At 51.9% G+C, this 24,802-nt stretch overlaps 1 protein-coding gene across 3 annotated transcripts in view; it reads right to left on the minus strand.

The window, feature by feature from the left end:
* The window catches only part of PRKCA (protein kinase C alpha), a 90,194-nt gene extending 66,861 nt beyond the window's left edge, over positions 1 to 23,333 (minus strand). Inside the window, exons 1-2 of one of the 3 annotated variants that reach the window (XM_069952474.1) lie at positions 23,046 to 23,333; positions 19,154 to 19,185 (exon numbers count right to left, since the gene is read on the minus strand). In XM_069952474.1, coding sequence (XP_069808575.1) covers positions 19,154 to 19,185; positions 23,046 to 23,227 — 214 coding nt within the window. In that variant the 5' untranslated portion in view covers positions 23,228 to 23,333. The remainder of the gene's footprint in view (positions 1 to 19,153; positions 19,186 to 23,045) is intronic. The other 2 variants (XM_069952476.1, XM_069952477.1) reach the window with 2 other exon arrangements.
* Positions 23,334 to 24,802: the final 1,469 nt, after the last annotated feature.

The raw sequence follows: 24,802 nt of genomic DNA on the forward strand, positions 1-24,802 counted from the left end.
TCAGCCTGTGTGAGGATAAGACGTCCTCGCATTCTGCATGCAGGTCTCCTGTCGCTCTCCATACAAAGGACGCCATTCCCACGCAGCTCCGATCTGGCAGCACGAGCCGCTTCAACCTGAGCTTTTATGTGGCTAAAATTAACTTCTGTACAGTACAGAAAACACTGTGTACCCGATGCTTGTGACTATTCACCCCCCCCCGCACCCCCTGAGATACACACAAAGCACAGTGCCACCAGGGGGCAATGCTGGCCCACTCTGATACTGCTGTCACATCCAGAGCTGCACTCACTACTCTGCTCCTACATGAGGTTTTTACCTCCAGTCACATCCACAGCTGCAATCACTATTCTGATGTCATGTTTCATCCTCCAGAGCTGCCCTCACTATTTTTCTGTCACATCATGTCACTATTCTGCTGTTACATCAGGTCTTCTCCTTTGGTCACCTTCAGAGCGGCACTCAGTATTCTGCAGGGTAGGGCAGGCTACACAACTTTACAATATGCCTGGTGAACAGGAAGTGATACAAGATCGTGTTGACATATAACAAAGTCCAGGAGTGCAGGGAATCTCTGTCCCTCTGCATTGAGGAGGGGGTTAGGGGTTCCCAGGGACAGGTGAGGCACAGGTACTGAAAACAACTTTCTGCATAGAAATTTTAAAAATATTTGCTCTATACCAAGAAAATACTAGAAGGAAAAAGGAAATACTGCAGGTTTATATAAAGAGGAACTGGTCCTACTGGTCCCAACCCTACAAACCAGTCCAACTGGGAAATCCTTCCCTCAGAGGAGTACGCACACCACAGAGAACCCCCCCCCCCCCCCCGGAGCGCACACTACAGAGGGCCCCCCCAGAGGAGAGCACATACACCACAGCCCCCCCCCTGCCTCCGAGGAGCCAGCACAACGAAGAGTACCACCCCCAGAGGAGCCAGCACACCATACAGCCCCCCCCACACACACACACAAAGAGGAGCGCACAACACAGCGCACGCACCCCCCCCCCCATTCCCGAGGAGTGAGCACACCCGTGCAGAGCCTCCCCAGTGGAGCAGTCTCGCATTACCGAGCCCCCCAGAGTGGTCTCATTAGGTCAGAGAGAAGTGACTTCACTGCTGTATAATACACTCACCGGCCACTTTATTAGGTACACCTGTCCAACTGCACGTTACCACTTAATTTCTAATCAGCCAATCACATGGCGGCAACTCAGTGCATTTAGGCATGTAGACATGGTCAAGACAATCTCCTGCAGTTCAAACCGAGCATCAGTATGGGGAAGAAAGGTGATTTGAGTGCCTTTGAACGTGGCATGGTTGTTGGTGCCAGAAGGGCTGGTCTGAGTATTTCCAAAACTGCTGATCTACTGGGATCTTCACGCACAACCATCTCTAGGGTTTACAGAGAATGGTCCGAAAAAGAAAAAACATCCAGTGAGCGGCAGTTCTGTGGGCGGAAATGCCTTGTTGATGCCAGAGGTCAGAGGAGAATGGGCAGACTGGTTCGAGCTGATAGAAAGGCAACAGTGACTCAAATAGCCAACCGTTACAACCAAGGTAGGCAGAAGAGCCTCTCTGAACGCACAGTACCTCCAACTTTGAGGCAGATGGGCAGCAGCAGAAGACCACACCGGGTGCCACACAGGAAACTGAGGCCACAATTTGCACAAGCTCATCGAAATTGAACAGTAGAAGATTGGAAAAACGTCGCCTGGTCTGATGAGTCTCGATTTCTGCTGCGACACTCGGATGGTAGGGTCAGAATTTGGCGTCAACAACATGAAAGCATGGATCCATCCTGCCTTGTATCAACGGTTCAGGCTGGTGGTGGTGGTGTCATGGTGTGGGGAATATTTTCTTGGCACTCTTTGGGCCCCTTGGTACCAATTGAGCATCGTTGCAACGCCACAGCCTACCTGAGTATTGTTGCTGACCATGTCCATCCCTTTAGGACCACAATGTACCCAACATCTGATGGCTACTTTCAGCAGGATAATGCGCCATGTCATAAAGCTAGAATCATCTCAGACTGGTTTCTTGAACATGACAATGAGTTCACTGTACTCAAATGGCCTCCACAGTCACCAGATCTCAATCCAATAGAGCATCTTTGGGATGTGGTGGAACGGGAGATTCGCATCATGGATGTGCAGCCGACAAATCTGCGGCAACTGTGTGATGCCATCATGTCAATATGGACCAAAATCTCTGAGGAAGCTTCCAGCACCTTGTTGTATCTATGCCACCAAGAATTGAGGCAGTTCTGAAGGCAAAAGGGGGTCCAACCCGTTACTAGCATGGTGTACCTAATAAAGTGGCCGCTGAGTGTATTACTGATATGAGGAGAGCAGTGATGTCACTTCCTGTACAATATAACTGATATCTGGAGGGCAGTGATGTCACTTATTGTATAATATAACTGATATCTGGAGAGCAGTGAGGTCACCTCCTGTATAATATAACTGATATCTGGAGAGCAGTCAGCAGTAATGTCACTTCCTGTATAATATAACTGATATCTGGAGGGCAGTCAGGTCACTTTCCGTATAACTGATATCTGGAGAGCAGTGATGTCACTTCCAGTATAATATAACTGATATCTGGAAAACAGTGATGTCACTTCCTGTATAATATAACTGATATCTGAAGGGCAGTGATGTCACTTCCTGTATAATATAACTGATATTTGGAGGGCAGTGATGTCACTTCCTGTATAATATAACTGATATCTGAAGGGCAGTGATGTCACTTCCTGTATAATATAACTGATATCTGAAGGGCAGTGATGTCACTTCCTGTATAATATAACTGATATCTGAAGGGCAGTGATGTCACTTCCTGTATAACTGATATCTGAAGGGCAGTGATGTCACTTCCTGTATAATATAACTGATATCTGAAGGGCAGTGATGTCACTTCCTGTATAATATAACTGATATCTGAAGGGCAGTGATGTCACTTCCTGTATAATATAACTGATATCTGAAGGGCAGTGATGTCACTTCCTGTATAATATAACTGATATCTGGAGGGCAGTGATGTCACTTCCTGTATAATATAACTGATATCTGGAGAGCAGTGAGGTCACCTCCTGTATAATATAACTGATATCTGGAGAGCAGTCAGGTCACTTTCCGTATAACTGATATCTGGAGAGCAGTGATGTCACTTCCAGTATAATATAACTGATATCTGGAAAACAGTGATGTCACTTCCTGTATAATATAACTGATATCTGAAGGGCAGTGATGTCACTTCCTGTATAATATAACTGATATCTGGAGGGCAGTGATGTCACCTCCTGTATAATATAACTGATATCTGGGGAGCAGTGATGTCACTGCTGTATAATATAGCTGATATCTGGAGAGCAGTGATGTCACCTCCTGTATAATATGACTGATATCAGGAGAACAGTGATGTCACTGCTGTATGATATAACTGATATCTGGAGGGCAGTGATGTCACTGCTGTATAATATAACTGATATCTGGAAAACAGTGATGTCACTGCTGTATAATATAACTGATATCTGGAGGGCAGTGATGTCACCTCCCGTATAATATGACTGATATCTGGAGGGCAGTGATGTCACTTCCTGTATAATATAACGGATATCTGGAGAGCAGTGATGTCACTTCCTGTATAATATAACTGATATCTGGAGGGCAGTGATGTCACTGCTGTATAATATAACTGATATCTGGAGGGTAGTGATGTCACTTCCTGTATAATATAACTGATATCTGGAGGGCAGTGATGTCTGTGCGGTGGTGGGTAAGGACTGCCAGGCACTGATTGCAGGGTGATAGTATTGCACATGGCAGTGCCCGGCTCCTCTCAGCACTGAGTGCCATACTTCATTCTCCTCCATAAGGTAAACAAGGCTAAGTGTCTGCTCTTCCTGCAGAAGTGAGGTAGACACAGGGCACAGGAGGGGGCACCACCGGCAGCGGTAGAAATCATGTAGAGACATCCAGCACGGACAGTAGTAACAAGACCTGATGAGATGTGAGACCCCCGACCACAGACCCCTATCCCATCCAGCCACACTTAAAGGGTTAATCCCTATCATGGCAGAGTCTAGTGTTCTCTGGCATTCAGGGGGCATCAGCTGTACGCACCGATCCCTTAATCCCCTCTGAATACTGTAGTGTCCCGAGATGCCCAGATGCCACGTCCAGAGAGATGGGAGCCAGTAGGGAACTACAACCCCTAACAGACAGGGAAGAGATCGCACCACTATGGGAGCAACACATCCATACTGGGGGACAGAGGAGTGACAACAAGGGGGGGGGCATAGTGGGGAGAGACATGCTGACACTGGTGTCAGGGCTGTTGGGCACTGGGAAGTAACGCAGCACTGGGTACAACAGTAGTGTGTGATCAGACAGTGGGATCAGCTCCCTCCTGTGTGTGATCAGACGGTGGGATCAGCTCCCTCCTGTGTGTGATCAGACGGTGGGATCAGCTCCCTCCTGTGTGTGATCAGACGGTGGGATCAGCTCCCTCCTGTGTGTGATCAGACGGTGGGATCAGCTCCCTCCTGTGTGTGATCAGACGGTGGGATCAGCTCCCTCCTGTGTGTGATCAGACGGTGGGATCAGCTCCCTCCTGTGTGTGATCAGACGGTGGGATCAGCTCCCTCCTGTGTGTGATCAGACGGTGGGATCAGCTCCCTCCTGTGTGTGATCAGACGGTGGGATCAGCTCCCTCCTGTGTGATCAGACGGTGGGATCAGCTCCCTCCTGTGTGTGATCAGACGGTGGGATCAGCTCCCTCCTGTGTGTGATCAGACGGTGGGATCAGCTCCCTCCTGTGTGTGATCAGACGGTGGGATCAGCTCCCTCCTGTGTGTGATCAGACGGTGGGATCAGCTCCCTCCTGTGTGTGATCAGACGGTGGGATCAGCTCCCTCCTGTGTGTGATCAGACGGTGGGATCAGCTCCCTCCTGTGTGTGATCAGACGGTGGGATCAGCTCCCTCCTGTGTGTGATCAGACGGTGGGATCAGCTCCCTCCTGTGTGTGATCAGACGGTGGGATCAGCTCCCTCCTGTGTGTGATCAGACGGTGGGATCAGCTCCCTCCTGTGTGTGATCAGACGGTGGGGTCAGCTCCCTCCTGTGTATGATCACATGGTGGGATCAGCTCCCTCCTGTGTGTGTTCAGACGGTGGGATCAGCTCCCTCCTGTGTATGATCACATAGTGGGATCAGCTCCCTCCTGTGTGTGATCAGACGGTGGGGTCAGCTCCCTCCTGTGTATGATCACATAGTGGGATCAGCTCCCTCCTGTGTATGACCAGTTCCCTAATGTGTATGATCGGATGGTGGGATCAGCTCCTTCCTATGTATGATCAGACTATAGATCATGTACTGATCACTATATACACACACACACACGTGTGAATGGCCGTGTATGTGCACACACATGTACAGTGTATGATCAGGACACCACAGCCCCTCTGATCGCACATCTGTCATGTTTTATGTTCCCTGAAAGCAGAAAATGAGATGCGATTGGCTGCGTCCAGCACTAATGTCTGATCTTCTCCATCAAAGTAAAGCCGGTTAGGCCAGGATTACAGGGAATTGTTGATATACATCAGAAAATGCGCAGGGCTGGGAGGTCGGAGGGGGCATACTCACAGGATATTGTGCGGAGGCTACAGAAGTGACAGTGAGGGGAGGAGACGGGGGGAGAGGCAAGAAGGATACAGGGGGAGAGATGGGGTGGAGGGGACGGGGAGAGGGGAGGGGACGGGGAGAGGGGAGGGGACGGGGAGAGGGGAGGGGACGGGGAGAGGGGAGGAGACGGGGAGAGGGGAGGAGACGGGGAGAGGGGAGGAGACGGGGAGAGGGGAGGAGACGGGGGAAAGGCGAGAAGGATACAGGGGGAGAGATGGGGTGGAGGGGACGGGGGAAGAGGCCAGAAGGATACAGGGGGAGAGGACGATGGGGAGGAGGGGACGGGGAGAGGGGAGGAGACGGGAGAGGGGAGGAGAGAAGGATACAGGGGGAGAGATGAGAAGGAGGGAAACGATGGGATGGGAAGAGAAGGGGAAAGGAAGAGGAGAGGAGGAAAAAAAGGAGGAGATAAGGAGTAGAGGAGGAGGAGATGAGAAATGGAGACAAGGAGGAGATGGGGAGTGGAGAGAAGAGGCAGCAGTGAGAAATGATTTATTTCCCCCACATTCAGCTTTTGGTGCTTCATCAGTATAGAAATTGTTTTTCGTGGAGTTTCCCAGAACCTGCAAGAAAGGGGGGCACACAGACGAGACGGGAAAGGTGATAGGGGACCCTCGGCACTTCATGCGGTCACCCGGCGGACCCTCGGCACTTCATGCGGTCACCCGGCGGACCCTCGGCACTTCATGCGGTCACCCGGCGGACCCTCGGCACTTTATGCGGTCACCCGGCGGACCCTCGGCACTTCATGCGGTCACCCGGCGGACCCTCGGCACTTCATGCGGTCACCCGGCGGACCCTCGGCACTTCATGCGGTCACCCGGCGGACCCTCGGCACTTCATGCGGTCACCCGGCACTTCATGCGGTCACCCGGCGGACCCTCGGCACTTCATGCGGTCACCCGGCGGACCCTCGGCACTTCATGCGGTCACCCGGCGGACCCTCGGCACTTCATGCGGTCACCCGGCGGACCCTCGGCACTTCATGCGGTCACCCGGCGGACCCTCGGCACTTCATGCGGTCACCCGGCGGACCCTCGGCACTTCATGCGGTCACCCGGCGGACCCTCGGCACTTCATGCGGTCACCCGGCGGACCCTCGGCACTTCATGCGGTCACCCGGCGGACCCTCGGCACTTCATGCGGTCACCCGGCGGACCCTCGGCACTTCATGCGGTCACCCGGCGGACCCTCGGCACTTCATGCGGTCACCCTGTGGACCCTCGGCACTTCATGCGGTCACCCCAGGGATCTCTGGTACCTTATGCGTCCTGCTCATTATGCTCATGGTATGAGGGTCTGCAGAAAGGGACGTACAGATTTATCATCCACTAAGATTTCTTACGGCTTTGGTGGAGCAATATGGCGGCCAGCCAGCACGGATCCCCCAGACCGGCAGGACTAGTGACACAGCGGCTCGTGATCACACACTGTGTAAGTGTGTACAACCTGTAATTCACTCCCAGTGTGTGAAACAATGAGCGCCGCTCCGGGGGACGTGACAACATGTTGGCAAGAGGAGACATGTAAAAAAGAAGGCAAACAGTAGAGCACGGCTGCCAGGAGATGTGCCCGGCCCTGCCCCTGGGGCCACTCCCTGCCGCACAGCCACATTCCTGGGGGGCCGAGGACCGGGCAGTCACAGAGAAGTGGCCTCTGCTCTACTGGTCCGGGGAGATTCCTCAGTTGTGCTCAGCCTGTTCTTCCTGGTTCCTGGGGCTCTATACTCACATAATACTGACCAGATGGTGTACTATTCACATAACAGCCTGCAGCCCCAGCCCTCTATAATAAAAGGAGTTATATACTGACCACTAGGGGCGCTGCTGGAGACCAGACATAGCGTGCAGCCCCAGCCCTCTATAATAACAGGGGTTATACACTGACCACTAGGGGCGCTGCTGCTGGAGAGCACACATAGCCTGCAGGGCCAGCCCTCTATAATAACAGGGGTTATACACTGACCACTAGGGGCGCTGCTGGAGACCAGACATAGCCTGCAGCCCCAGCCCTCTATAATAACAGGGGTTATACACTGACCACTAGGGGCGCTGCTGGAGACCACACATAGCCTGCTGCCCAGGCCCTTTATAATAACAGGGGTTATACACTGACCACTAGGGGCGCTGCTGGAGATCACACATAGCCTGCAGGGCCAGCCCTCTATAATAACAGGGGTTATACACTGACCACTAGGGGCGCTGCTGGAGACCACACACAGCCTGCTGCCCAGGCCCTTTATAATGGCAGGTGTTATACACTGACCACTAGGAGCGCTGCAGCAAATCACACAACAGTCTGCAGCTCTCTAAAATGACAGGTGATATAACACTAACCGCTAGGGGAGCTCCTAAACATTACACCCCTGAACTCTCTACAGATTTGCAGAACATCACTCTGTCCTCTCTACCTCCTGACACATCCACAGTGATGTATCCTGCAGATTATTGCACCAGTAAGCTCTGCAGACCATCGCTCCACACACTGACCAGACTGTTAGTACTGGGTGATGCTTTATTGCTACACATTACGTACGGTTAGACGCGGCGACGCCATAAAAGGGAAGACGTGAGACCATTGCTTGGATTACAGAGAAAACACACTCAGGAGATGTAAACTCCAGGGGCCCCATGACGCTGTCGGAGAGCTCAGGGCCACGGAGAGGAGTGACCACCATAATCAGGGCAACAGTGAGGATGCTGCCCAGTAACTGCAGATATAGAGCCTAAACCGGCCTTGGCAGGAGAGGTGCGAGCTCTGCTGTATCTAGAGCGCTTGTGCTGTCTTAGCTGTACAGTGTATCAGCAGATTATTCCTGCACTGATACAATGTAACAGACCCTCAGTACAATACAGAGCTGTGACCTGCTGTATCTAGCCTGATGCACTGTAACAAACCCTCAGCACAGTAAAGAGATGTGAGTTGCTGCATCTACATGGATACACTGACACAAACTCTCAGGCCAAATATCTATTATAGGTGGGGGTCCACATGCACTCTGTATATCTATGATAGGGGAGGGTCCACATCCACCAGGGTCCCCGTTATATAATGTCCACCCCGTATATCTATGATAGGGGAGGGTCTCCGCTATATAATGTCCGCTCTGTATATCTATGATAGGGGAGGGTCCCCGCTATATAATGTCCGCTCTGTATATCTATGATAGGGGAGGGTCCCCGCTATATAATGTCCGCTCTGTATATCTATGATAGGGGAGGGTCTCCGCTATATAATGTCCACCCTGTATATCTATGATAGGGGAGGGTCCCCGCCATATAATGTCGGCTCTGTATATCTATGATAGGCGAGGGTCCACATCCACCAGGGTCCCCGTTATATAATGTCCACCCTGTATATCTATGACAGGGGAGGGTCCACATCCACCAGGGGCCCCGCTATATAATGCCTGCTGTATATCTATGATAGGGGAGGGTCCACATCCACCAGGGGCCCCGCTATGTAATGCCCGCTCTATATCTATGATAGGGGAGGGTCTCAGCTATATAATGTCCGCTCTGTATATCTATGATAGGGGATGGTCTCAGCTATATAATGCCTGCTGTATATCTATGATAGGGGAGGGTCTCAGCTATATAATGCCCGCTCTGTATATCTATGATAGGGGAGGGTCTCAGTTATATAATGTCCACCCTGTATATCTATGATAGGGGAGGGTCTCAGCTATATAATGCCTGCTGTATATCTATGATAGGGGAGGGTCCACATCGACCAGGGGCCCCGCTATATAATGCCTGCTGTATATCTATGATAGGGGAGGGTTGACATCCACCAGGGCCCCGCTAAATAACGCCCGCCCTGTATACGATCAGGGTGTAAAACAGTCCAGCTCAGGGGGATCCCACAGATATGGAGACCCGGTTATACTGTATGTCACTGCCTCTGCAGCAGGTAGACAGAGGAGTCCCTCCTGTACATGGCCCCCATAGCGTGACTCCTATAGACACATGACTGAGCCGCTTATGAATTCATCTCCGACCAAATCATGCATGGGGAATTGTTGATCCCCTCATCAGCCGCAGCCGGGTGACTCCTGCCATCAGCTCTAGGGGGATGCCCCCACACAAGACAATGGGGGAGTTGTACCACACTGACTTAGGGTCCTATTACACGGGCCGATGAAGGCCCGATCAATACTGTAAATGAGCGTCGATCTGCTAGATTGGCGCTTGTTTACTGGGCCTATTACGCAGCCCAATAATCGTTTAGCAAGGGCTGCACGGACATTAGTGATGTCCGTGCAGCCCTTGCCCTAACAGTTAATACTTCACCTGTCCACACTCGTCTTCTGAGCTCTGTATCTGTCCTGGCACCGCACACTGTGGCTTCAGAGCGGCCTGTCTGAGCGGACAGGCCATGGCGGCCCGGACCAGTGAACGGCTGAGCGGCCTGTCAGCTCAGACAGCGCAGCGCATGGTGTCAGGACACATACAGGGAGCATAGACAGGTTTGGACAATCATCAGCCGTGCACTGCTATTACACATGGACTGGCCGCCGGGGGCTGCACCGAGACTGGCTGCGTATCTGCTGCGTATACCTGAGGGTACAAACACACACACCGTATACGCAGCAGATACGCAGCAGATCTGCAGCAGATTTGATGGTGTAGATTTGATGCTGTGATCAGTTATTTAGATCTAATCTGCTGCGTATTTGTTGCGTTTTTGCTGCGTATTTGCTGCGTATCGCAGCAGTAAATACGCTGCGTATACGGTGTGTGGGTTTATACCCTAAAGCTGAAGGTTTGCTTCAATAGAATCCAGCATAGACAATACAGGACTAATAGAGAAAAACATCAGTATATAGTAGAGTGAGCTTACTGCACTGATACACTGTAACAAACCATCAGTACATGAGCAGATGAGCTCAATACACTGATACACTGTAACAAACCATCAGTATATAGGCAGATGAGCTCACTGCACTGATACACTGTAACAAACCATCAGTATATAGGCAGATGAGCTCACTGCACTGATACACTCATGTCCTGCAGTTTATGGCTCCGGGGAAGCCTCCAGTCATACAGGAAGTTTCTGGGGATTTCGTGCTCATGAGTCGAGTTCAGAGGACGATAGTGACTCACATGAGTGTGCGGAGATGGGACAGGGGCAATAAGGAGAGCGACCTTTCATCTCACACACCGCCTCCGAACTTTCATCTCACCGATCCCTTTGCGACCTTTCATCTAACCCACCCCCACCCCCATCACACACACACACACACTTCCCCCCATGGGTTGTACCAAGTCTGGAGGAGCGAGCTATGGAATCTGGTCAGACCGTCTGGCGATACACTGTGACAACTCCACTACAGTGATGACCAGTTACTGTGGACAGATGGGGACCACACAGTACTACAGCTGATGCACTACAACTCCCAGCATGCTCTGCCCCGACATTGAGGCATTACATCTGTGTGCCTCAACCGCTGGCTCTTCAAGGTTCAAACACAGTCAGCCGTCAGGGCATGATGAGAGTTGTACATCCACTGCTGGGAGTTTGCTCCAATGTATCAGTCTGACAGCAGGCAGGGGTAATGCCGCTGGTGGGGGGTCCTGACTGTCTCTGCCACCTCCTACAGTACACTATTGTTACTACAGCCCAGTGCAGAACAAACAACGAGCCCGGGACCCCCGCCGCCTACACTGCATACATGTCGCTCCACACGGCCTCTACCGTTATCTGTGGACAATGTGCAGCCTGTGGGGAGCAAAGAGTTAACCATCAGTTCAGGTGATGAGAGCTGAGGACAGCAGGTGTACCTGTGACCTACTGACCAATCACATTATCAGGTGAAATCACAACCACACAGCTTTATCGTGGAAAACTACAACTCCCAGCATGCCTAGACATCCTTCAGTGCATCCCACCTGTGTAGTCTATTGCTAAACTACAACTCCCAGCATGCCTAGACATCCTTTAGTGCATCCCACATGTGCAGCCTATTGCTAAACTACAACTCCCAGCATGCCTAGACATCCTTTAGTGCATCCCACCTGTGTAGTCTATTGCTAAACTACAACTCCCAGCATGCCTAGACATCCTTTAGTGCATCCCATCTGTGTAGCCTATTGATAAACTACAACTCTCAGCATGCCTAGACATCCTTCAGTGCATCCCACCTGTGCGGTCTATTGCTAAACTACAACTCCCAGCATGCCCTGACAGCCTACACTACATCCCACTTTTGCATCCTGCGCCACGACCACCAGCTAGACTACAACTCCCAGCAAGCCCTGACAGCCTTCACTACATCCCAACTGTGCATCCTGCTTCCCAATCTGTGGCAGATTCCAGAACTACAACTCCTAGCTTGATAGAGGAATATGTGTGCTGAGTGTGCGGCTGTGGAGTTCCCCTTTAACCCTTCAGCATGCCCCCTCATAACCGATCTGCTCCATAATCCGTCTTGGATCCATCTCAGATACTGAGCTCCAGACTCCGGGACACTGTCCAAGAGCGGAGGTCACTGAAGCTGCACAGCTGCAGCACACCGACACAGCTCTGCTACACCAGCACACAGAGATACCACCATCTGCAGCAGCTCTAGTGTTATACTGAGGGGACAACTACCCCCACCATCTGCAGGAGAGAAAAGATGTAATGGTACACCCTTCCCTCTAACACATAGTTACAGCCTAAGAACAGGGCCAGTTTACACCAATAGCACACTCCAGAGCTGCACTCACAACTCTGCCTATAAGGCAAAGCATGCAAACACCACACAGCTTAAAGATTTCAGCTCTGAAGCCAGCAGATTAGTAATTGCAGCTGTACAGTACGATAAAGAGTGCAGTACGTACTACGATGAGTCTCTCCTATAAACTCTGGTGGTCCTGGGGTCAGGTGATCACACACACAGCGCCCCCTCTGGTGGGTTTCGGGGTCAGGTGATCACACACACAGCGCCCCCTCTGGTGGGTTTCAGGGTCAGGTGATCACACACATAGCGCCCCCTCTGATGGGTTCCCAGGGTCAGGTGATCACACAAATAGCACCCCCTCTGGTGAGGTCCCGCTGATTACACACAGTGCCCCCTCTAGTGGGACTCCAGGGTCAGGTGATCACACACACACAGTACCCCCTCTGAAGGGGTCCCTGGGTCAGGTGGTCACACACAGTGTCCCCCCTCGTGATGTCCTGGGGTCAGGTGATCACACACAACGCCCTCTGTGGTAGGGTCCTGGGGTCAGGTAATTACACACAGTCCCCCCTCTAGAGGGGTCCCGGGGTCACGTAATTACACACACAGCGCCCCCTCTGGTGGGGTCCCAGGGTCAGGTGATAACACAGACAGTGCCCCCTCTGGTGGGTCCCAGGATCAGGTGATCACACACACAGCGCCCCCTCTGGTGGGCTCCCAGGGTCCGGTGATCACACACACAGCGCCCCCTCTGGTGAGGTCCCGGTGATTACACACACAGCGCCCCCTCTGGTGAGGTCCCGGTGATTACACACACAGCGCCCCCTCTAGTGGGGCCACAGGGTCAGGTGATCACACACACACAGTGCCCCCTCTGGTGGGGTCCCCGGGTCAGGTGGTCACACACAGCATCCCCTCTCATGATGTCCTGGGGTCAGGTGATCACACACAACGCCCTCTGTAGTTGGGTCCCGGGGTCAGGTAATTACACACACACAGCGCCCCCTCTGGTGGGCTCCCAGGGTCCGGTGATCACACACACAGCGCCCCCTCTGGTGGGCTCCCAGGGTCCGGTGATCACACACACAGCGCCCCCTCTGGTGGGCTCCCAGGGTCCGGTGATCACACACACAGCGCCCCCTCTGGTGGGCTCCCAGGGTCTGGTGATCACACACACAGCGCCCCCTCTGGTGGGCTCCCAGGGTCTGGTGATCACACACACAGCGCCCCCTCTGGTGGGGTCCCAGGGTCCGGTGATCACACACACAGCTCCCCCTCTGGTGAGCACACACACAGCGCCCCCTCTGGTGGGCTCCCAGGGTCCGGTGATCACACACACAGCGCCCCCTCTGGTGGGGTCCCAGGGTCCGGTGATCACACACACAGCTCCCCCTCTGGTGGGCTCCCAGGGTCCGGTGATCACACACACAGCGCCCCCTCTGGTGGGGTCCCAGGGTCCGGTGATCACACACACAGCGCCCCCTCTGGTGGGGTCCCAGGGTGCGGTGATCACACACACAGCTCCCCCTCTGGTGGGGTCCCAGGGTCCGGTGATCACACACACAGCGCCCCCTCTGGTGAGCACACACACAGCGCCCCCTCTGGTGGGCTCCCAGGGTCTGGTGATCACACACACAGCGCCCCCTCTGGTGAGCACACACACAGCGCCCCCTCTGGTGGGCTCCCAGGGTCCGGTGATCACACACACAGCGCCCCCTCTGGTGGGCTCCCAGGGTCCGGTGATCACACAGTGCCCCCTCTGGTGGGGACCCAGGGTCTGGTGATCACACACACAGCGCCCCCTCTGGTGAGCACACACACAGCACCCCCTCTGGTGGGCTCCCAGGGTCCGGTGATCACACACACAGCGCCCCCTCTGGTGGGCTCCCAGGGTCAGGTGATCACACACACAGCGCCCCCTCTGGTGGGGTCCCAGGGTCCGGTGATCACACAGTGCCCCCTCTGGTGGGGTCCCAGGGTCTGGTGATCACACACACAGCGCCCCCTCTGGTGAGCACACACACAGCACCCCCTCTGGTGGGCTCCCAGGGTCCGGTGATCACACACACAGCGCCCCCTCTGGTGGGCTCCCAGGGTCAGGTGATCACACACACAGCGCCCCCTCTGGTGGGGTCCCAGGGTCCGGTGATCACACACACAGCTCCCCCTCTGGTGGGCTCCCAGGGTCAGGTGATCACACACACAGCGCCCCCTCTGGTGGGCTCCCAGGGTACGGTGATCACACACACAGCGCCCCCTCTGGTGGGGTCCCAGGGTCCGGTGATCACACACACAGCGCCCCCTCTGGTGGGGTCCCAGGGTCCGGTGATCACACACACAGCTCCCCCTCTGGTGGGGTCCCAGGGTCCGGTGATCACACACACAGCGCCCCCTCTGGTGGGCTCCCAGGGTCCAGTGATCACACAGTGCCCCCTCTGGTGGGGTCCCAGGGTCAGGTGATCACACACACAGCGCCCCCTCTGGTGGGCTCCCAGGGTCCAGTGATCACACAGTGCCCCCTCTGGTGGGGTCCCAGGGTCAGGTGATCACACACACAGCGCCCCCTCTGGTGGAGTCCCAGGGTCCAGTGATCACACACAGCGCCCCCTCTGGTGGGCTCCCAGGGTCAGGTGATCACACACACAGTGCCCCCTCTGGTGGGCTCCCAGGGTCAGGTGATCACACACACAGCGCCCCCTCTGGTGGGTTTCGGGGTCAGGTGATCATGCGCCCCCCCAGAAGTCATGTGACCTCCTATCACTATGACTGATACATTATGTATCGGGGCTGTCCCCCCCTACAGGGGAAAAAAAACACAGCACCCGGGAAACCCCAACACCGTGGGTGCAGGAGGGGAGGGGGCGTATCTCATCTACTACCTCCCCCCGCTGGATATAAATATAGAGGAAAGGCAAATAGTTCTTAAAGGTCACAATCTGCACAAATCTACACAACTGCCAAGAGAGGGAGCAGGGGAGGGGCCACAGAGGCTGCACTACAAGTACCAGCCAGCACCTGCACAGCTGCCTGTACACATCACTCCTATCATCCCTGACCCCAGGAGCTCACACTCTAATCTCCTATCACACACAATGTATCACTCCCATCATCCCTGACCCCAGGAGCTCACACTCTAATCTCCTATCACACACAATGTATCTCTCCTATCATCCCTGACCCCAGGAGCTCACACTCTAATCTCCTATCACACACAATGTATCACTCCCATCATCCCTAAGAGCTCACACTCTAATCTCCTATTACAGAGTATCACTCCTATCATCCCTGACCCCAGGAGCTCACACTCTAATCTCCTATTACACAGAGTATCACTCCTATCATCCCTGACCCCAGGAGCTCACACTCTAATCTCCTATCGCACACAATGTATCACTCCCATCATCCCTGACCCCAGAAAGTCACAGGATCACTCCCACCGCCCTGCTGTGGTTCGGGGATGCCGGCCCTTTAAGGATTTCCTCAAAGGCCACTTGGTTCCCATCACCTCCCGGGGGAGCAGCAGCTTCTTGACAGTCACGTCCCTCCTAGAGAAGAGAAGAGTATGAGAGCGATTGGGGCCCCACAGCAGGGGCCCATAGACCCCAGAACCCGCCTCCCCACAGAGAACCACTTCCTGACATCCAGGGAAACCATCAACAACTAGTCAGCTCTTGCCACCATGCTTTACCCTGTAGCCCTTCACCATTGCTGTGGAAGTGTCAGGGGTCCCAGGTCTGTGCTGCGGGTGTGCACGTGTTGGGGGTCTGCTATGGGCATACACTTATCAGGGGGTTAGTGCTGCGGGTGTACATTTGTCGGGTTCTGCACTGTGAGCGTACACCTGTTGGGGGTCTGGGGTTGGTGCTGTAGGCGTGCATGTATTGGGGGTCAGTGCGTGGGAATCCACATGTTGGACATCTGTGGTCAGTGCCGTGAGACTGCATGTGTCGGGGGTCAGTGCAGTGGGGGTACATGTGTCAGTAGTAGACATACACTTGTTGGGTGTCCCAGGTCTGTGCTGCGGACGTGCATGTGTTGGTGGTCTGTGTCGTAGGCGTGCACGTGTCGGGGGTCCAGGGTATGTGCTGTAGACATGCACTTGTTGGGTGTTTCCGGTCTGTGCTGCGGACGTGCACGTGTTGGGGAGTCAGGGCCGTGGGCGTGCACGTGTTGGGGTCATGGCTGTGGGCGTGCACGTGTTGGGGTCATGGCCGCGTGCGTGCACGTGTTGGGGGTCACGTCTGTGGGGTCCACTCTCTCAGTTCAGTATTTCTGCAGATCTGTGAACAGCAGGGGGCGCTCATCCCCCACAATCCCCCCCTCTGCCGTTTGATATGGTAAACAGCAACATTCATATTTATATTCACTCGGGAAAACCCGGATCAAATGGAAACTGAATTAACAAGCGGGCGGCATTAACCCCTTCACCACTGCGGCCCACCACCCCTCCCCCCGGATGGCTGCCATCTTGTCCTCAGGACCTGCACATTAACCCTTCATCGCTTCCGTTTGGCACCAGGCCCAATTAATTATATTTTTTTGGTAATTAAACGCAGTAATTAAGTGTCACTTATCATCAACATCCGTCATCCAGAGACTAAACTCCACTATAGTAACTCTGATGGTACAAGGATAAAACAGCACCACCCCTGTCTGTGGTTGTGTGTGGTACTGCAGCTCAAACTAAACTTACTGGAAGAAAGTGGCCGTGTTTGTCTAACCCTGACCATAAGTCATTGCAGGATGCTGCCCCTCCAGTAGGGGCCACCAGAGAGTTAGACCCCTTTCTGCTATTGGGGGGGGGGGGGGGGTACTTTACATATTGTTTTCCCCCAGCCTGTATGACTGTATGCACCATATGGCGCTCTCCTCAGTCTATAGCATGCCCTGACAGTCCCTGCCCCCCACATCAGACACAAACCAGAAGCCCCCACGCACAAGGCTCAGGGACGCCGACCGTGTACGGAAAACAAAGACTTCATCCACCGCCGCGAGTCGTGCAAGGAACGTGGGCCTATGTTATAGCGGACAGACGGCGCATTGTTCTAGTGGCATAAACAAGCGGGTATGTGCTACCAGCCTGTGCCAGGGGCCAATGATACACTAAAGCCTGCTCTACCTGCAGCGAATACAGTCAGCGGTAATACAGTAAAGCCTGCTCTACCTGCAGCAAATACAGTCAGTGGTGATACACTAAATCTTGCTCTACCTGCAGCGGATGCATTCAACAGTGATACACTAAAGCCTGCTCTACCTGCAGTGGATACAGTCAGCGGTGCCTGCTCTTTTTGCAGCGGATATGGTGAGCAGCGGTACACTGAAGCCTACTCTGCCTGCAGTGGCTACAGTCACCAGTGATACACTAAAGCCTGATCTACCTGCAGCGGATAAAGTCAGCAGTGATAAAGCCTTCTTTAATTGCAGTGGATACAGTCAGTGGTGATACAGTAAAGCCTGCTCTACCTGCAGAGGATACAGTCAGCAGAGCCTGCTCTTCTTGCAGCGGATACGGTCAGCGATGATACACTGAAGCCTGCTCTACCTGTGGCGGATACAGTTAACAGTGATACACTTAAGGCTGATCCACCTGCAGCGGATACGGTCAGCGATGATACACTGAAGCTTGCTCTACCTGTGGCAGATACTGTCGGCGGCGATACAGTAAAGCCTGCTCTACCTGCAGCGGATACAGTCAGCAGTGATACAGAGATACATGACATATTACACTGCACACAAGAGCAGAAATTACGCTCCCAGGGTGAAGCCCCCCCATTATATACCATAGAGATTTACAGAGGAGCTTAAAATAATTGCATATCATCTAATCATCTCCGATCAACAACACACACAATACCTGATGTGAGCGAGCGCTACAAAAAGCTCAGTCTATAGGAAAGCTAAAAAGTCATAGGGGAGGTTAGTCTATAGAAAAGCTCAGAAAAACAGGGGAGGATACAGTTTATAGAAAAGCTCAGTGTAACAGGGGAGGGTAGTGGCTATAGAAAAGCTCAGGATAACAGGGGAGGATACAGTCTATAGAAAAGCTCAGAAAAACAGGGGAGGATACAGTTTATAGAAAAGCTCAGTGTAACAGGGGAGGGTAGTGGCTATAGAAAAGCTCAGGATAACAGTGGAGGATACAGTCTAAAAAAAAACTCTGTAACAGGGGAGGGTAGTGGCTATAGAAAAGCTCAGGATAACAGGGGAGGATACAGTCTATAGAAAAGCTCAGAAAAACAGGGGAGGATACAGTTTATAGAAAAGCTTAGTGTAACAGGGGAGGATAAAGTCTACAGAAAAGCTCTGATTTACAGGGGAGGATACAGTCAATAGAAAAGCTCAGGATAACAGGGAAGGATAGAGTCTGTCAGCCTTGAAAAGGCTCAGTTTGTGAGGGAATCTAACCACGTTCTCATGCAGTAACACTAAGGCCCAGATTTATAAAAGGGTGTAAAATATGCACTGGTGTAAACTGCTCACAGCAACCAATCACAGCTCAGCTTTCATTTTACCAGAGCTGTGAGCTGCACTGTGATTGGTTGCTGAGACTGACAGGAATATGATGTCAGCAAGTGTGATATAATGTGTCAGATAACAAGGTGGGCGGAGCAATACACACGATCAGGCTGGAGCACAGCGTCCTCTCTGTACAGTGAGATCCTCAGGGGAAGGGCCAGGCGGCATCTTCGGGAACATGAAATTTCCTTCTGTCCCCGACTACCCCACCCAACAGAGTAGAGAGTGGCAGCAACCAGGGGGTCAGAGGTTGGGGGGATGGGGGGATGGGGGTCTTACCTTGACACTGAAATCCCTGCTTCCCAAAGCCCCTGAAAGAGAGGGAAAAAAAAAAAAAAAAAAAAGACGTCTATTAGTCAGAAGAAGGGCAGAGGGCAAGACAATGGGGGGGGGGGGCATTAGTCCAACATCTCACCCCACAAGTCACCAAGAGCCGGGTAAGCACACTGCCCCCCAAGAGTCAGCAACCACAAGTGTGTAGGAGAATACTGATATAATAGAAGTACGGTGATGGATGATACATACAGGTGGGATAAAGAATATAATATGGGCGGTCCGTGTGGGCCGACTGGGGAACTATAGGGGAGGAGGGTGGCTACTACGTGGGGCACTATAGGGGAGGTGGGTGGCGACTATGTGGGGCACTATAGGGGAGGAGGGTGGCGACTATGTGGGGCACTATAGGGGAGGAGGGTGGCGACTATGTGGGGCACTATAGGGGAGGAGGGTGGCGACTATGTGGGGCACTATAGGGGAGGAGGGTGGCGACTATGTGGGGCACTATAGGGGAGGAGGGTGGCGACTACGTGGGGCACTATAGGGGAGGAGGGTGACGACTATGTGGGGCACTATAGGGGAGGAGGGTGGCGACTATGTGGGGCACTATAGGGGAGGAGGGTCTGTGTGTTTTTGAGGGGGATACAATATATAGGAGAGGTATATACACAGTATATTGGTGTATGTAGCGGTCTCATCAGATAAGGGCGGTGCAGTGTACAGTGTATACAGGTGGGAGTAGAGTATATAGCGGTACAGTGGCAGGTAACAACATAATTTAAAGCAGTATAGGTGTATATAGTGGTATATAGGGGCATACAGGTTAGAGTAGAGTATACAGCGGTACAGTGGCAGGTAACAACATAATATAAAGCAGTATAGGTGTATATAGTGGTATACAGGGATATACAGCAGTATAGGTGTATATAGTGGTATACAGGGATATAAAGAAGTATAGGTGTATATAGTGGTATACAGGGATATAAAGAAGTATAGGTGTATATAGTGGTATACAGGGATATAAAGCAGTATAGGTGTATATAGTGGTATATAGTGGTATACAGGGATATAAAGCAGTATAGGTGTATATAGTGCATATACAGCAGTATATCAGGGTCTCACCAGATGAAGTCAGTGCAGACTACACAAGTGGGGATGACAGTATATAGAGGTATATAACAGTATACAGAAGTATAAAGCGGTATATCAGGGTCTCATCAGATAAATATGTTGCAATATACAGTATACACAGCTGGAGCATACAGTATATACAGGTATGTAACAGTATACACAGCTGGAGCATACAGTATATACAGGTATGTAACAGTATACAGAGATATATACAGTATATGTAAGTAAACAGTAATATATAGAAGTATATAGCAGTATACCGGGGTCTCATCAGATACAGTTGGTGCAGAGTATACAAGTGTAGGGTGACACTATTTAGAGCTAGATAGCAGTATATAGAGGTACACGGCAGTATACTGAGGTATACGGCGGTATATCGGGGTCTCAACAGATGAAGTCCGTGCAGTATACAGTGTATACAGGTGGGGGTAACAGTACACAGTGGTGTACACAGGTATATAGACGTATATCAGGGTCCTCCCACATGAAGTTCGAACAGTATACAGTGGTGTATAGAGGTATAAAATGGTGTACACAGGTATATAGCAGTATACAGGGGTCTCACAAGTTAAAGTCAGTGCAGCATACAGTATATACAGGTGGTGGTGACAGTATACAGTGGTATATACAGGGGTCTCACCAGGTGAAGTCCATGCAGTGTATACAGGTGAGGGTAACGTATAGTGGTATACAGTGGTGTACACAGGTATATAACGGTATATAGCAGTAAACAGGGGTCTCACCAGATGAAGTTGGTGCAGTGTACAGTGTATACAGGTGGGGGTGGCAGTATATAGTGGTATATAGTGTTATATACAGGTATATAGCGGTATACAGGGGTCTCACCAGACGAAGTCCGTGCAGTGTACAGTGTATACAAGTGGGGGTGGCAGTATACAGTGGTATATAGCAGTATACACAGGTATACAGCGGTATACAGGGGTCTTACCAGATGAAGTCCGTGCAGTGTACAGTGTATACAGGTGGGGGTGGCAGTATACAGTGGTATATAGTGTTATACACAGGTATATAGCGGTATACAGGGGTCTCACCAGATGAAGTCTGTGCAGTGTACAGTGTATACAGGTGGGGGTGGCAGTATACAGTGGTATACAGCAGTATACACAGGTATATAGCGGTATACAGGGGTCTCACCAGATGAAGTCTGTGCAGTGTACAGTGTATACAGGTGGGGGTGGCAGTATACAGTGGTATATAGCAGTATACACAGGTATATAGCGGTATACAGGGGTCTCACCAGATGAAGTCCGTGCAGTGTACAGTGTATACAGGTGGGGGTGGCAGTATACAGTGGTATATAGCAGTATAGACAGGTATATAGCGGTATACAGGGGTCTCACCAGATGAAGTCCGTGCAGTGTACAGTGTATACAGGTGGGGTGGCAGTATACAGTGTTATACACAGGTATATAGCGGTATACAGGGGTCTCACCAGATGAAGTCCGTGCAGTGTACAGTGTATACAGGTGGGGGTGGCAGTATACAGTGGTATATAGCAGTATACACAGGTATATAGCGGTATACAGGGGTCTCACCAGATGAAGTCTGTGCAGTGTACAGTGTATACAGGTGGGGGTGGCAGTATACAGTGGTATATAGCAGTATAGACAGGTATATAGCGGTATACAGGGGTCTCACCAGATGAAGTCCGTGCAGTGTACAGTGTATACAGGTGGGGGTGGCAGTATACAGTGGTATATAGCAGTATACACAGGTATATAGCGGTATACAGGGGTCTCACCAGATGAAGTCCGTGCAGTGTACAGTGTATACAGGTGGGGTGGCAGTATACAGTGGTATATAGCGGTATACAGGGGTCTCACCAGATGAAGTCCGTGCAGTGTACAGTGTATACAGGTGGGGGTGGCAGTATACAGTGGTATATAGTGTTATACACAGGTATATAGCGGTATACAGGGGTCTCACCAGATGAAGTCTGTGCAGTGTACAGTGTATACAGGTGGGGGTGGCAGTATACAGTGGTATACAGTGTTATACACAGGTATATAGCGGTATACAGGGGTCTCACCAGATGAAGTCTGTGCAGTGTACAGTGTATACAGGTGGGGGTGGCAGTATACAGTGGTATATAGCAGTATACACAGGTATATAGCGGTATACAGGGGTCTCACCAGATGAAGTCTGTGCAGTGTACAGTGTATACAGGTGGGGGTGGCAGTATACAGTGGTATATAGCAGTATACACAGGTATATAGCGGTATACAGGGGTCTCACCAGATGAAGTCTGTGCAGTGTACAGTGTATACAGGTGGGGGTGGCAGTATACAGTGGTATATAGCAGTATACACAGGTATATAGCGGTATACAGGGGTCTCACCAGATGAAGTCTGTGCAGTGTACAGTGTATACAGGTGGGGGTGGCAGTATACAGTGGTATACAGTGTTATACACAGGTATATAGTGGTATACAGGGGTCTCACCAGATGAAGTCTGTGCAGTGTACAGTGTATACAGGTGGGGGTGGCAGTATACAGTGGTATATAGTGTTATACACAGGTATATAGCGGTATACAGGGGTCTCACCAGATGAAGTCCGTGCAGTGTATACAGGTGGGGGTGGCAGTATACAGTGGTATATAGCAGTATAGACAGGTATATAGCGGTATACAGGGGTCTCACCAGATGAAGTCCGTGCAGTGTACAGTGTATACAGGTGGGGGTGGCAGTATACAGTGGTATATAGCAGTATACACAGGTATAAAGCGGTATACAGGGGTCTCACCAGATGAAGTCCGTGCAGTGGGAGCAGAATGTCGGCTGCTTGAAGAATCGGGCGATGAATTTGTGGTTCTTCACCTCGTGCACGTTCTTCTGCCGCAGGGCGCCTTTCCGGGCGAAGCGATTGGCCACATCCAGGGGTGAGGTGGAGGAGACCGAGTCCTGCGGCGGAAAGACGTCCGCCATGGCCGGGGAGAGAGCGCTGTGTGCGGGGACAGAGCGCCGGGAGAGCCGCTGCTGCTGCCTCTCCGCTGACAGCGCCGGGCGCCGCCCCTCCTCCTCCCTGCTCACGTCACCGGCAGGGCGGGGCAGCACAGCGAGAGAATCAGGCGCCACTTGCCGGCCACACCGCTCACTGCACAGAGCTCTCCAGAGGGAGAGGGCGGCCCCTGCAGGCGAATCGCAGCTACTACAGCACACTACATAACGACCTGTAACAAAGGGAAAGAGCGGCCCCTGCAGATAGAATTTGTGTATTACGCAACTATATTACTACCTCTACAATGGGATAGGCTACTACAGCAGGATTAGTAACTACCTGTACAGGGGTAGAGGGCGGCCCCTACAGGGGAAATTCAGGTACTGCCACTTACTATATCACTACGTGTACAGAAGGGAGAGGGCGGCCCCTACAGGTAAAATTCCGGTACTACCACTAACAATATCACTACCTGTACTGGAGGAAGAGGGTGGCTCTCTACAGGTGGAATTTGGCTACTGCCTCTCACTATATTACTACCTGTACAAGAGAGCTAAGGCGACCCCTACATGTAGAATTCAGGTACTACCACTCACTATATTACTACCTGTACAAGAGGGATAGAGCGACCCCTACAGGTAGAATTCAGGTTCTACCACTCACTATATTACTACCTGTACAAGAGGGATAGAGCGACCCCTACAGGTAGAATTCAGGTTCTACCACTCACTATATTACTACCTGTACAGGAGGAAGAGGGCGGCCCCTACAGGTAGAATTCAGGTATTACCACTCACTATATTACTACCTGTACAGGAAGACGTGGGAGGCCGCTACAGGTAGAATTCAGGTATTACCACTCACTATATTACTACCTGTACAGGAGGGATAGAGCGACCCCTACAGGTAGAATTCAGGTACTACCACTCACTATATTACTACCTGTACAGGAGGAAGAGGGCGGCCCCTACAGGTAGAATTCAGGTACTACCACTCACTATATTACTACCTGTACAAGAGGGATAGAGTGACCCCTACAGGTAGAATTCAGGTTCTACCACTCACTATATTACTACCTGTACAGGAGGAAGAGGGCGGCCCCTACAGGTAGAATTCAGGTATTACCACTCACTATATTACTACCTGTACAGGAAGACGTGGGAGGCCGCTACAGGTAGAATTCAGGTATTACCACTTACTATATTACTACCTGTACAGGAGGGATAGAGCGACCCCTACAGGTAGAATTCAGGTACTACCACTCACTATATTATTACCTGTACAGGAGGAAGAGGGCGGCCCCTACAGGTAGAATTCAGGTACTACCACTCACTATATTATTACCTGTACAGGAGGAAGAGGGCGGCCCCTACAAATAGAATTCAGGTATAACCACTCACTATATTACTACCTGTACAGGAAGACGTGGGAGGCCGCTACAGGTAGAATTCAGGTAATACCACTCACTAGATTACTACTTGTACAGGAGGGAGAGGGCGGCCCCTACAGGTAGAATTCAGGTACTACCACTCACTATATCACTACCTGTACAAAAGGGAGAG

This window comes from Dendropsophus ebraccatus, chromosome 14 (genome assembly GCF_027789765.1).
Source record: "Dendropsophus ebraccatus isolate aDenEbr1 chromosome 14, aDenEbr1.pat, whole genome shotgun sequence".
Lineage (NCBI taxonomy): Eukaryota > Metazoa > Chordata > Amphibia > Anura > Hylidae > Dendropsophus > Dendropsophus ebraccatus.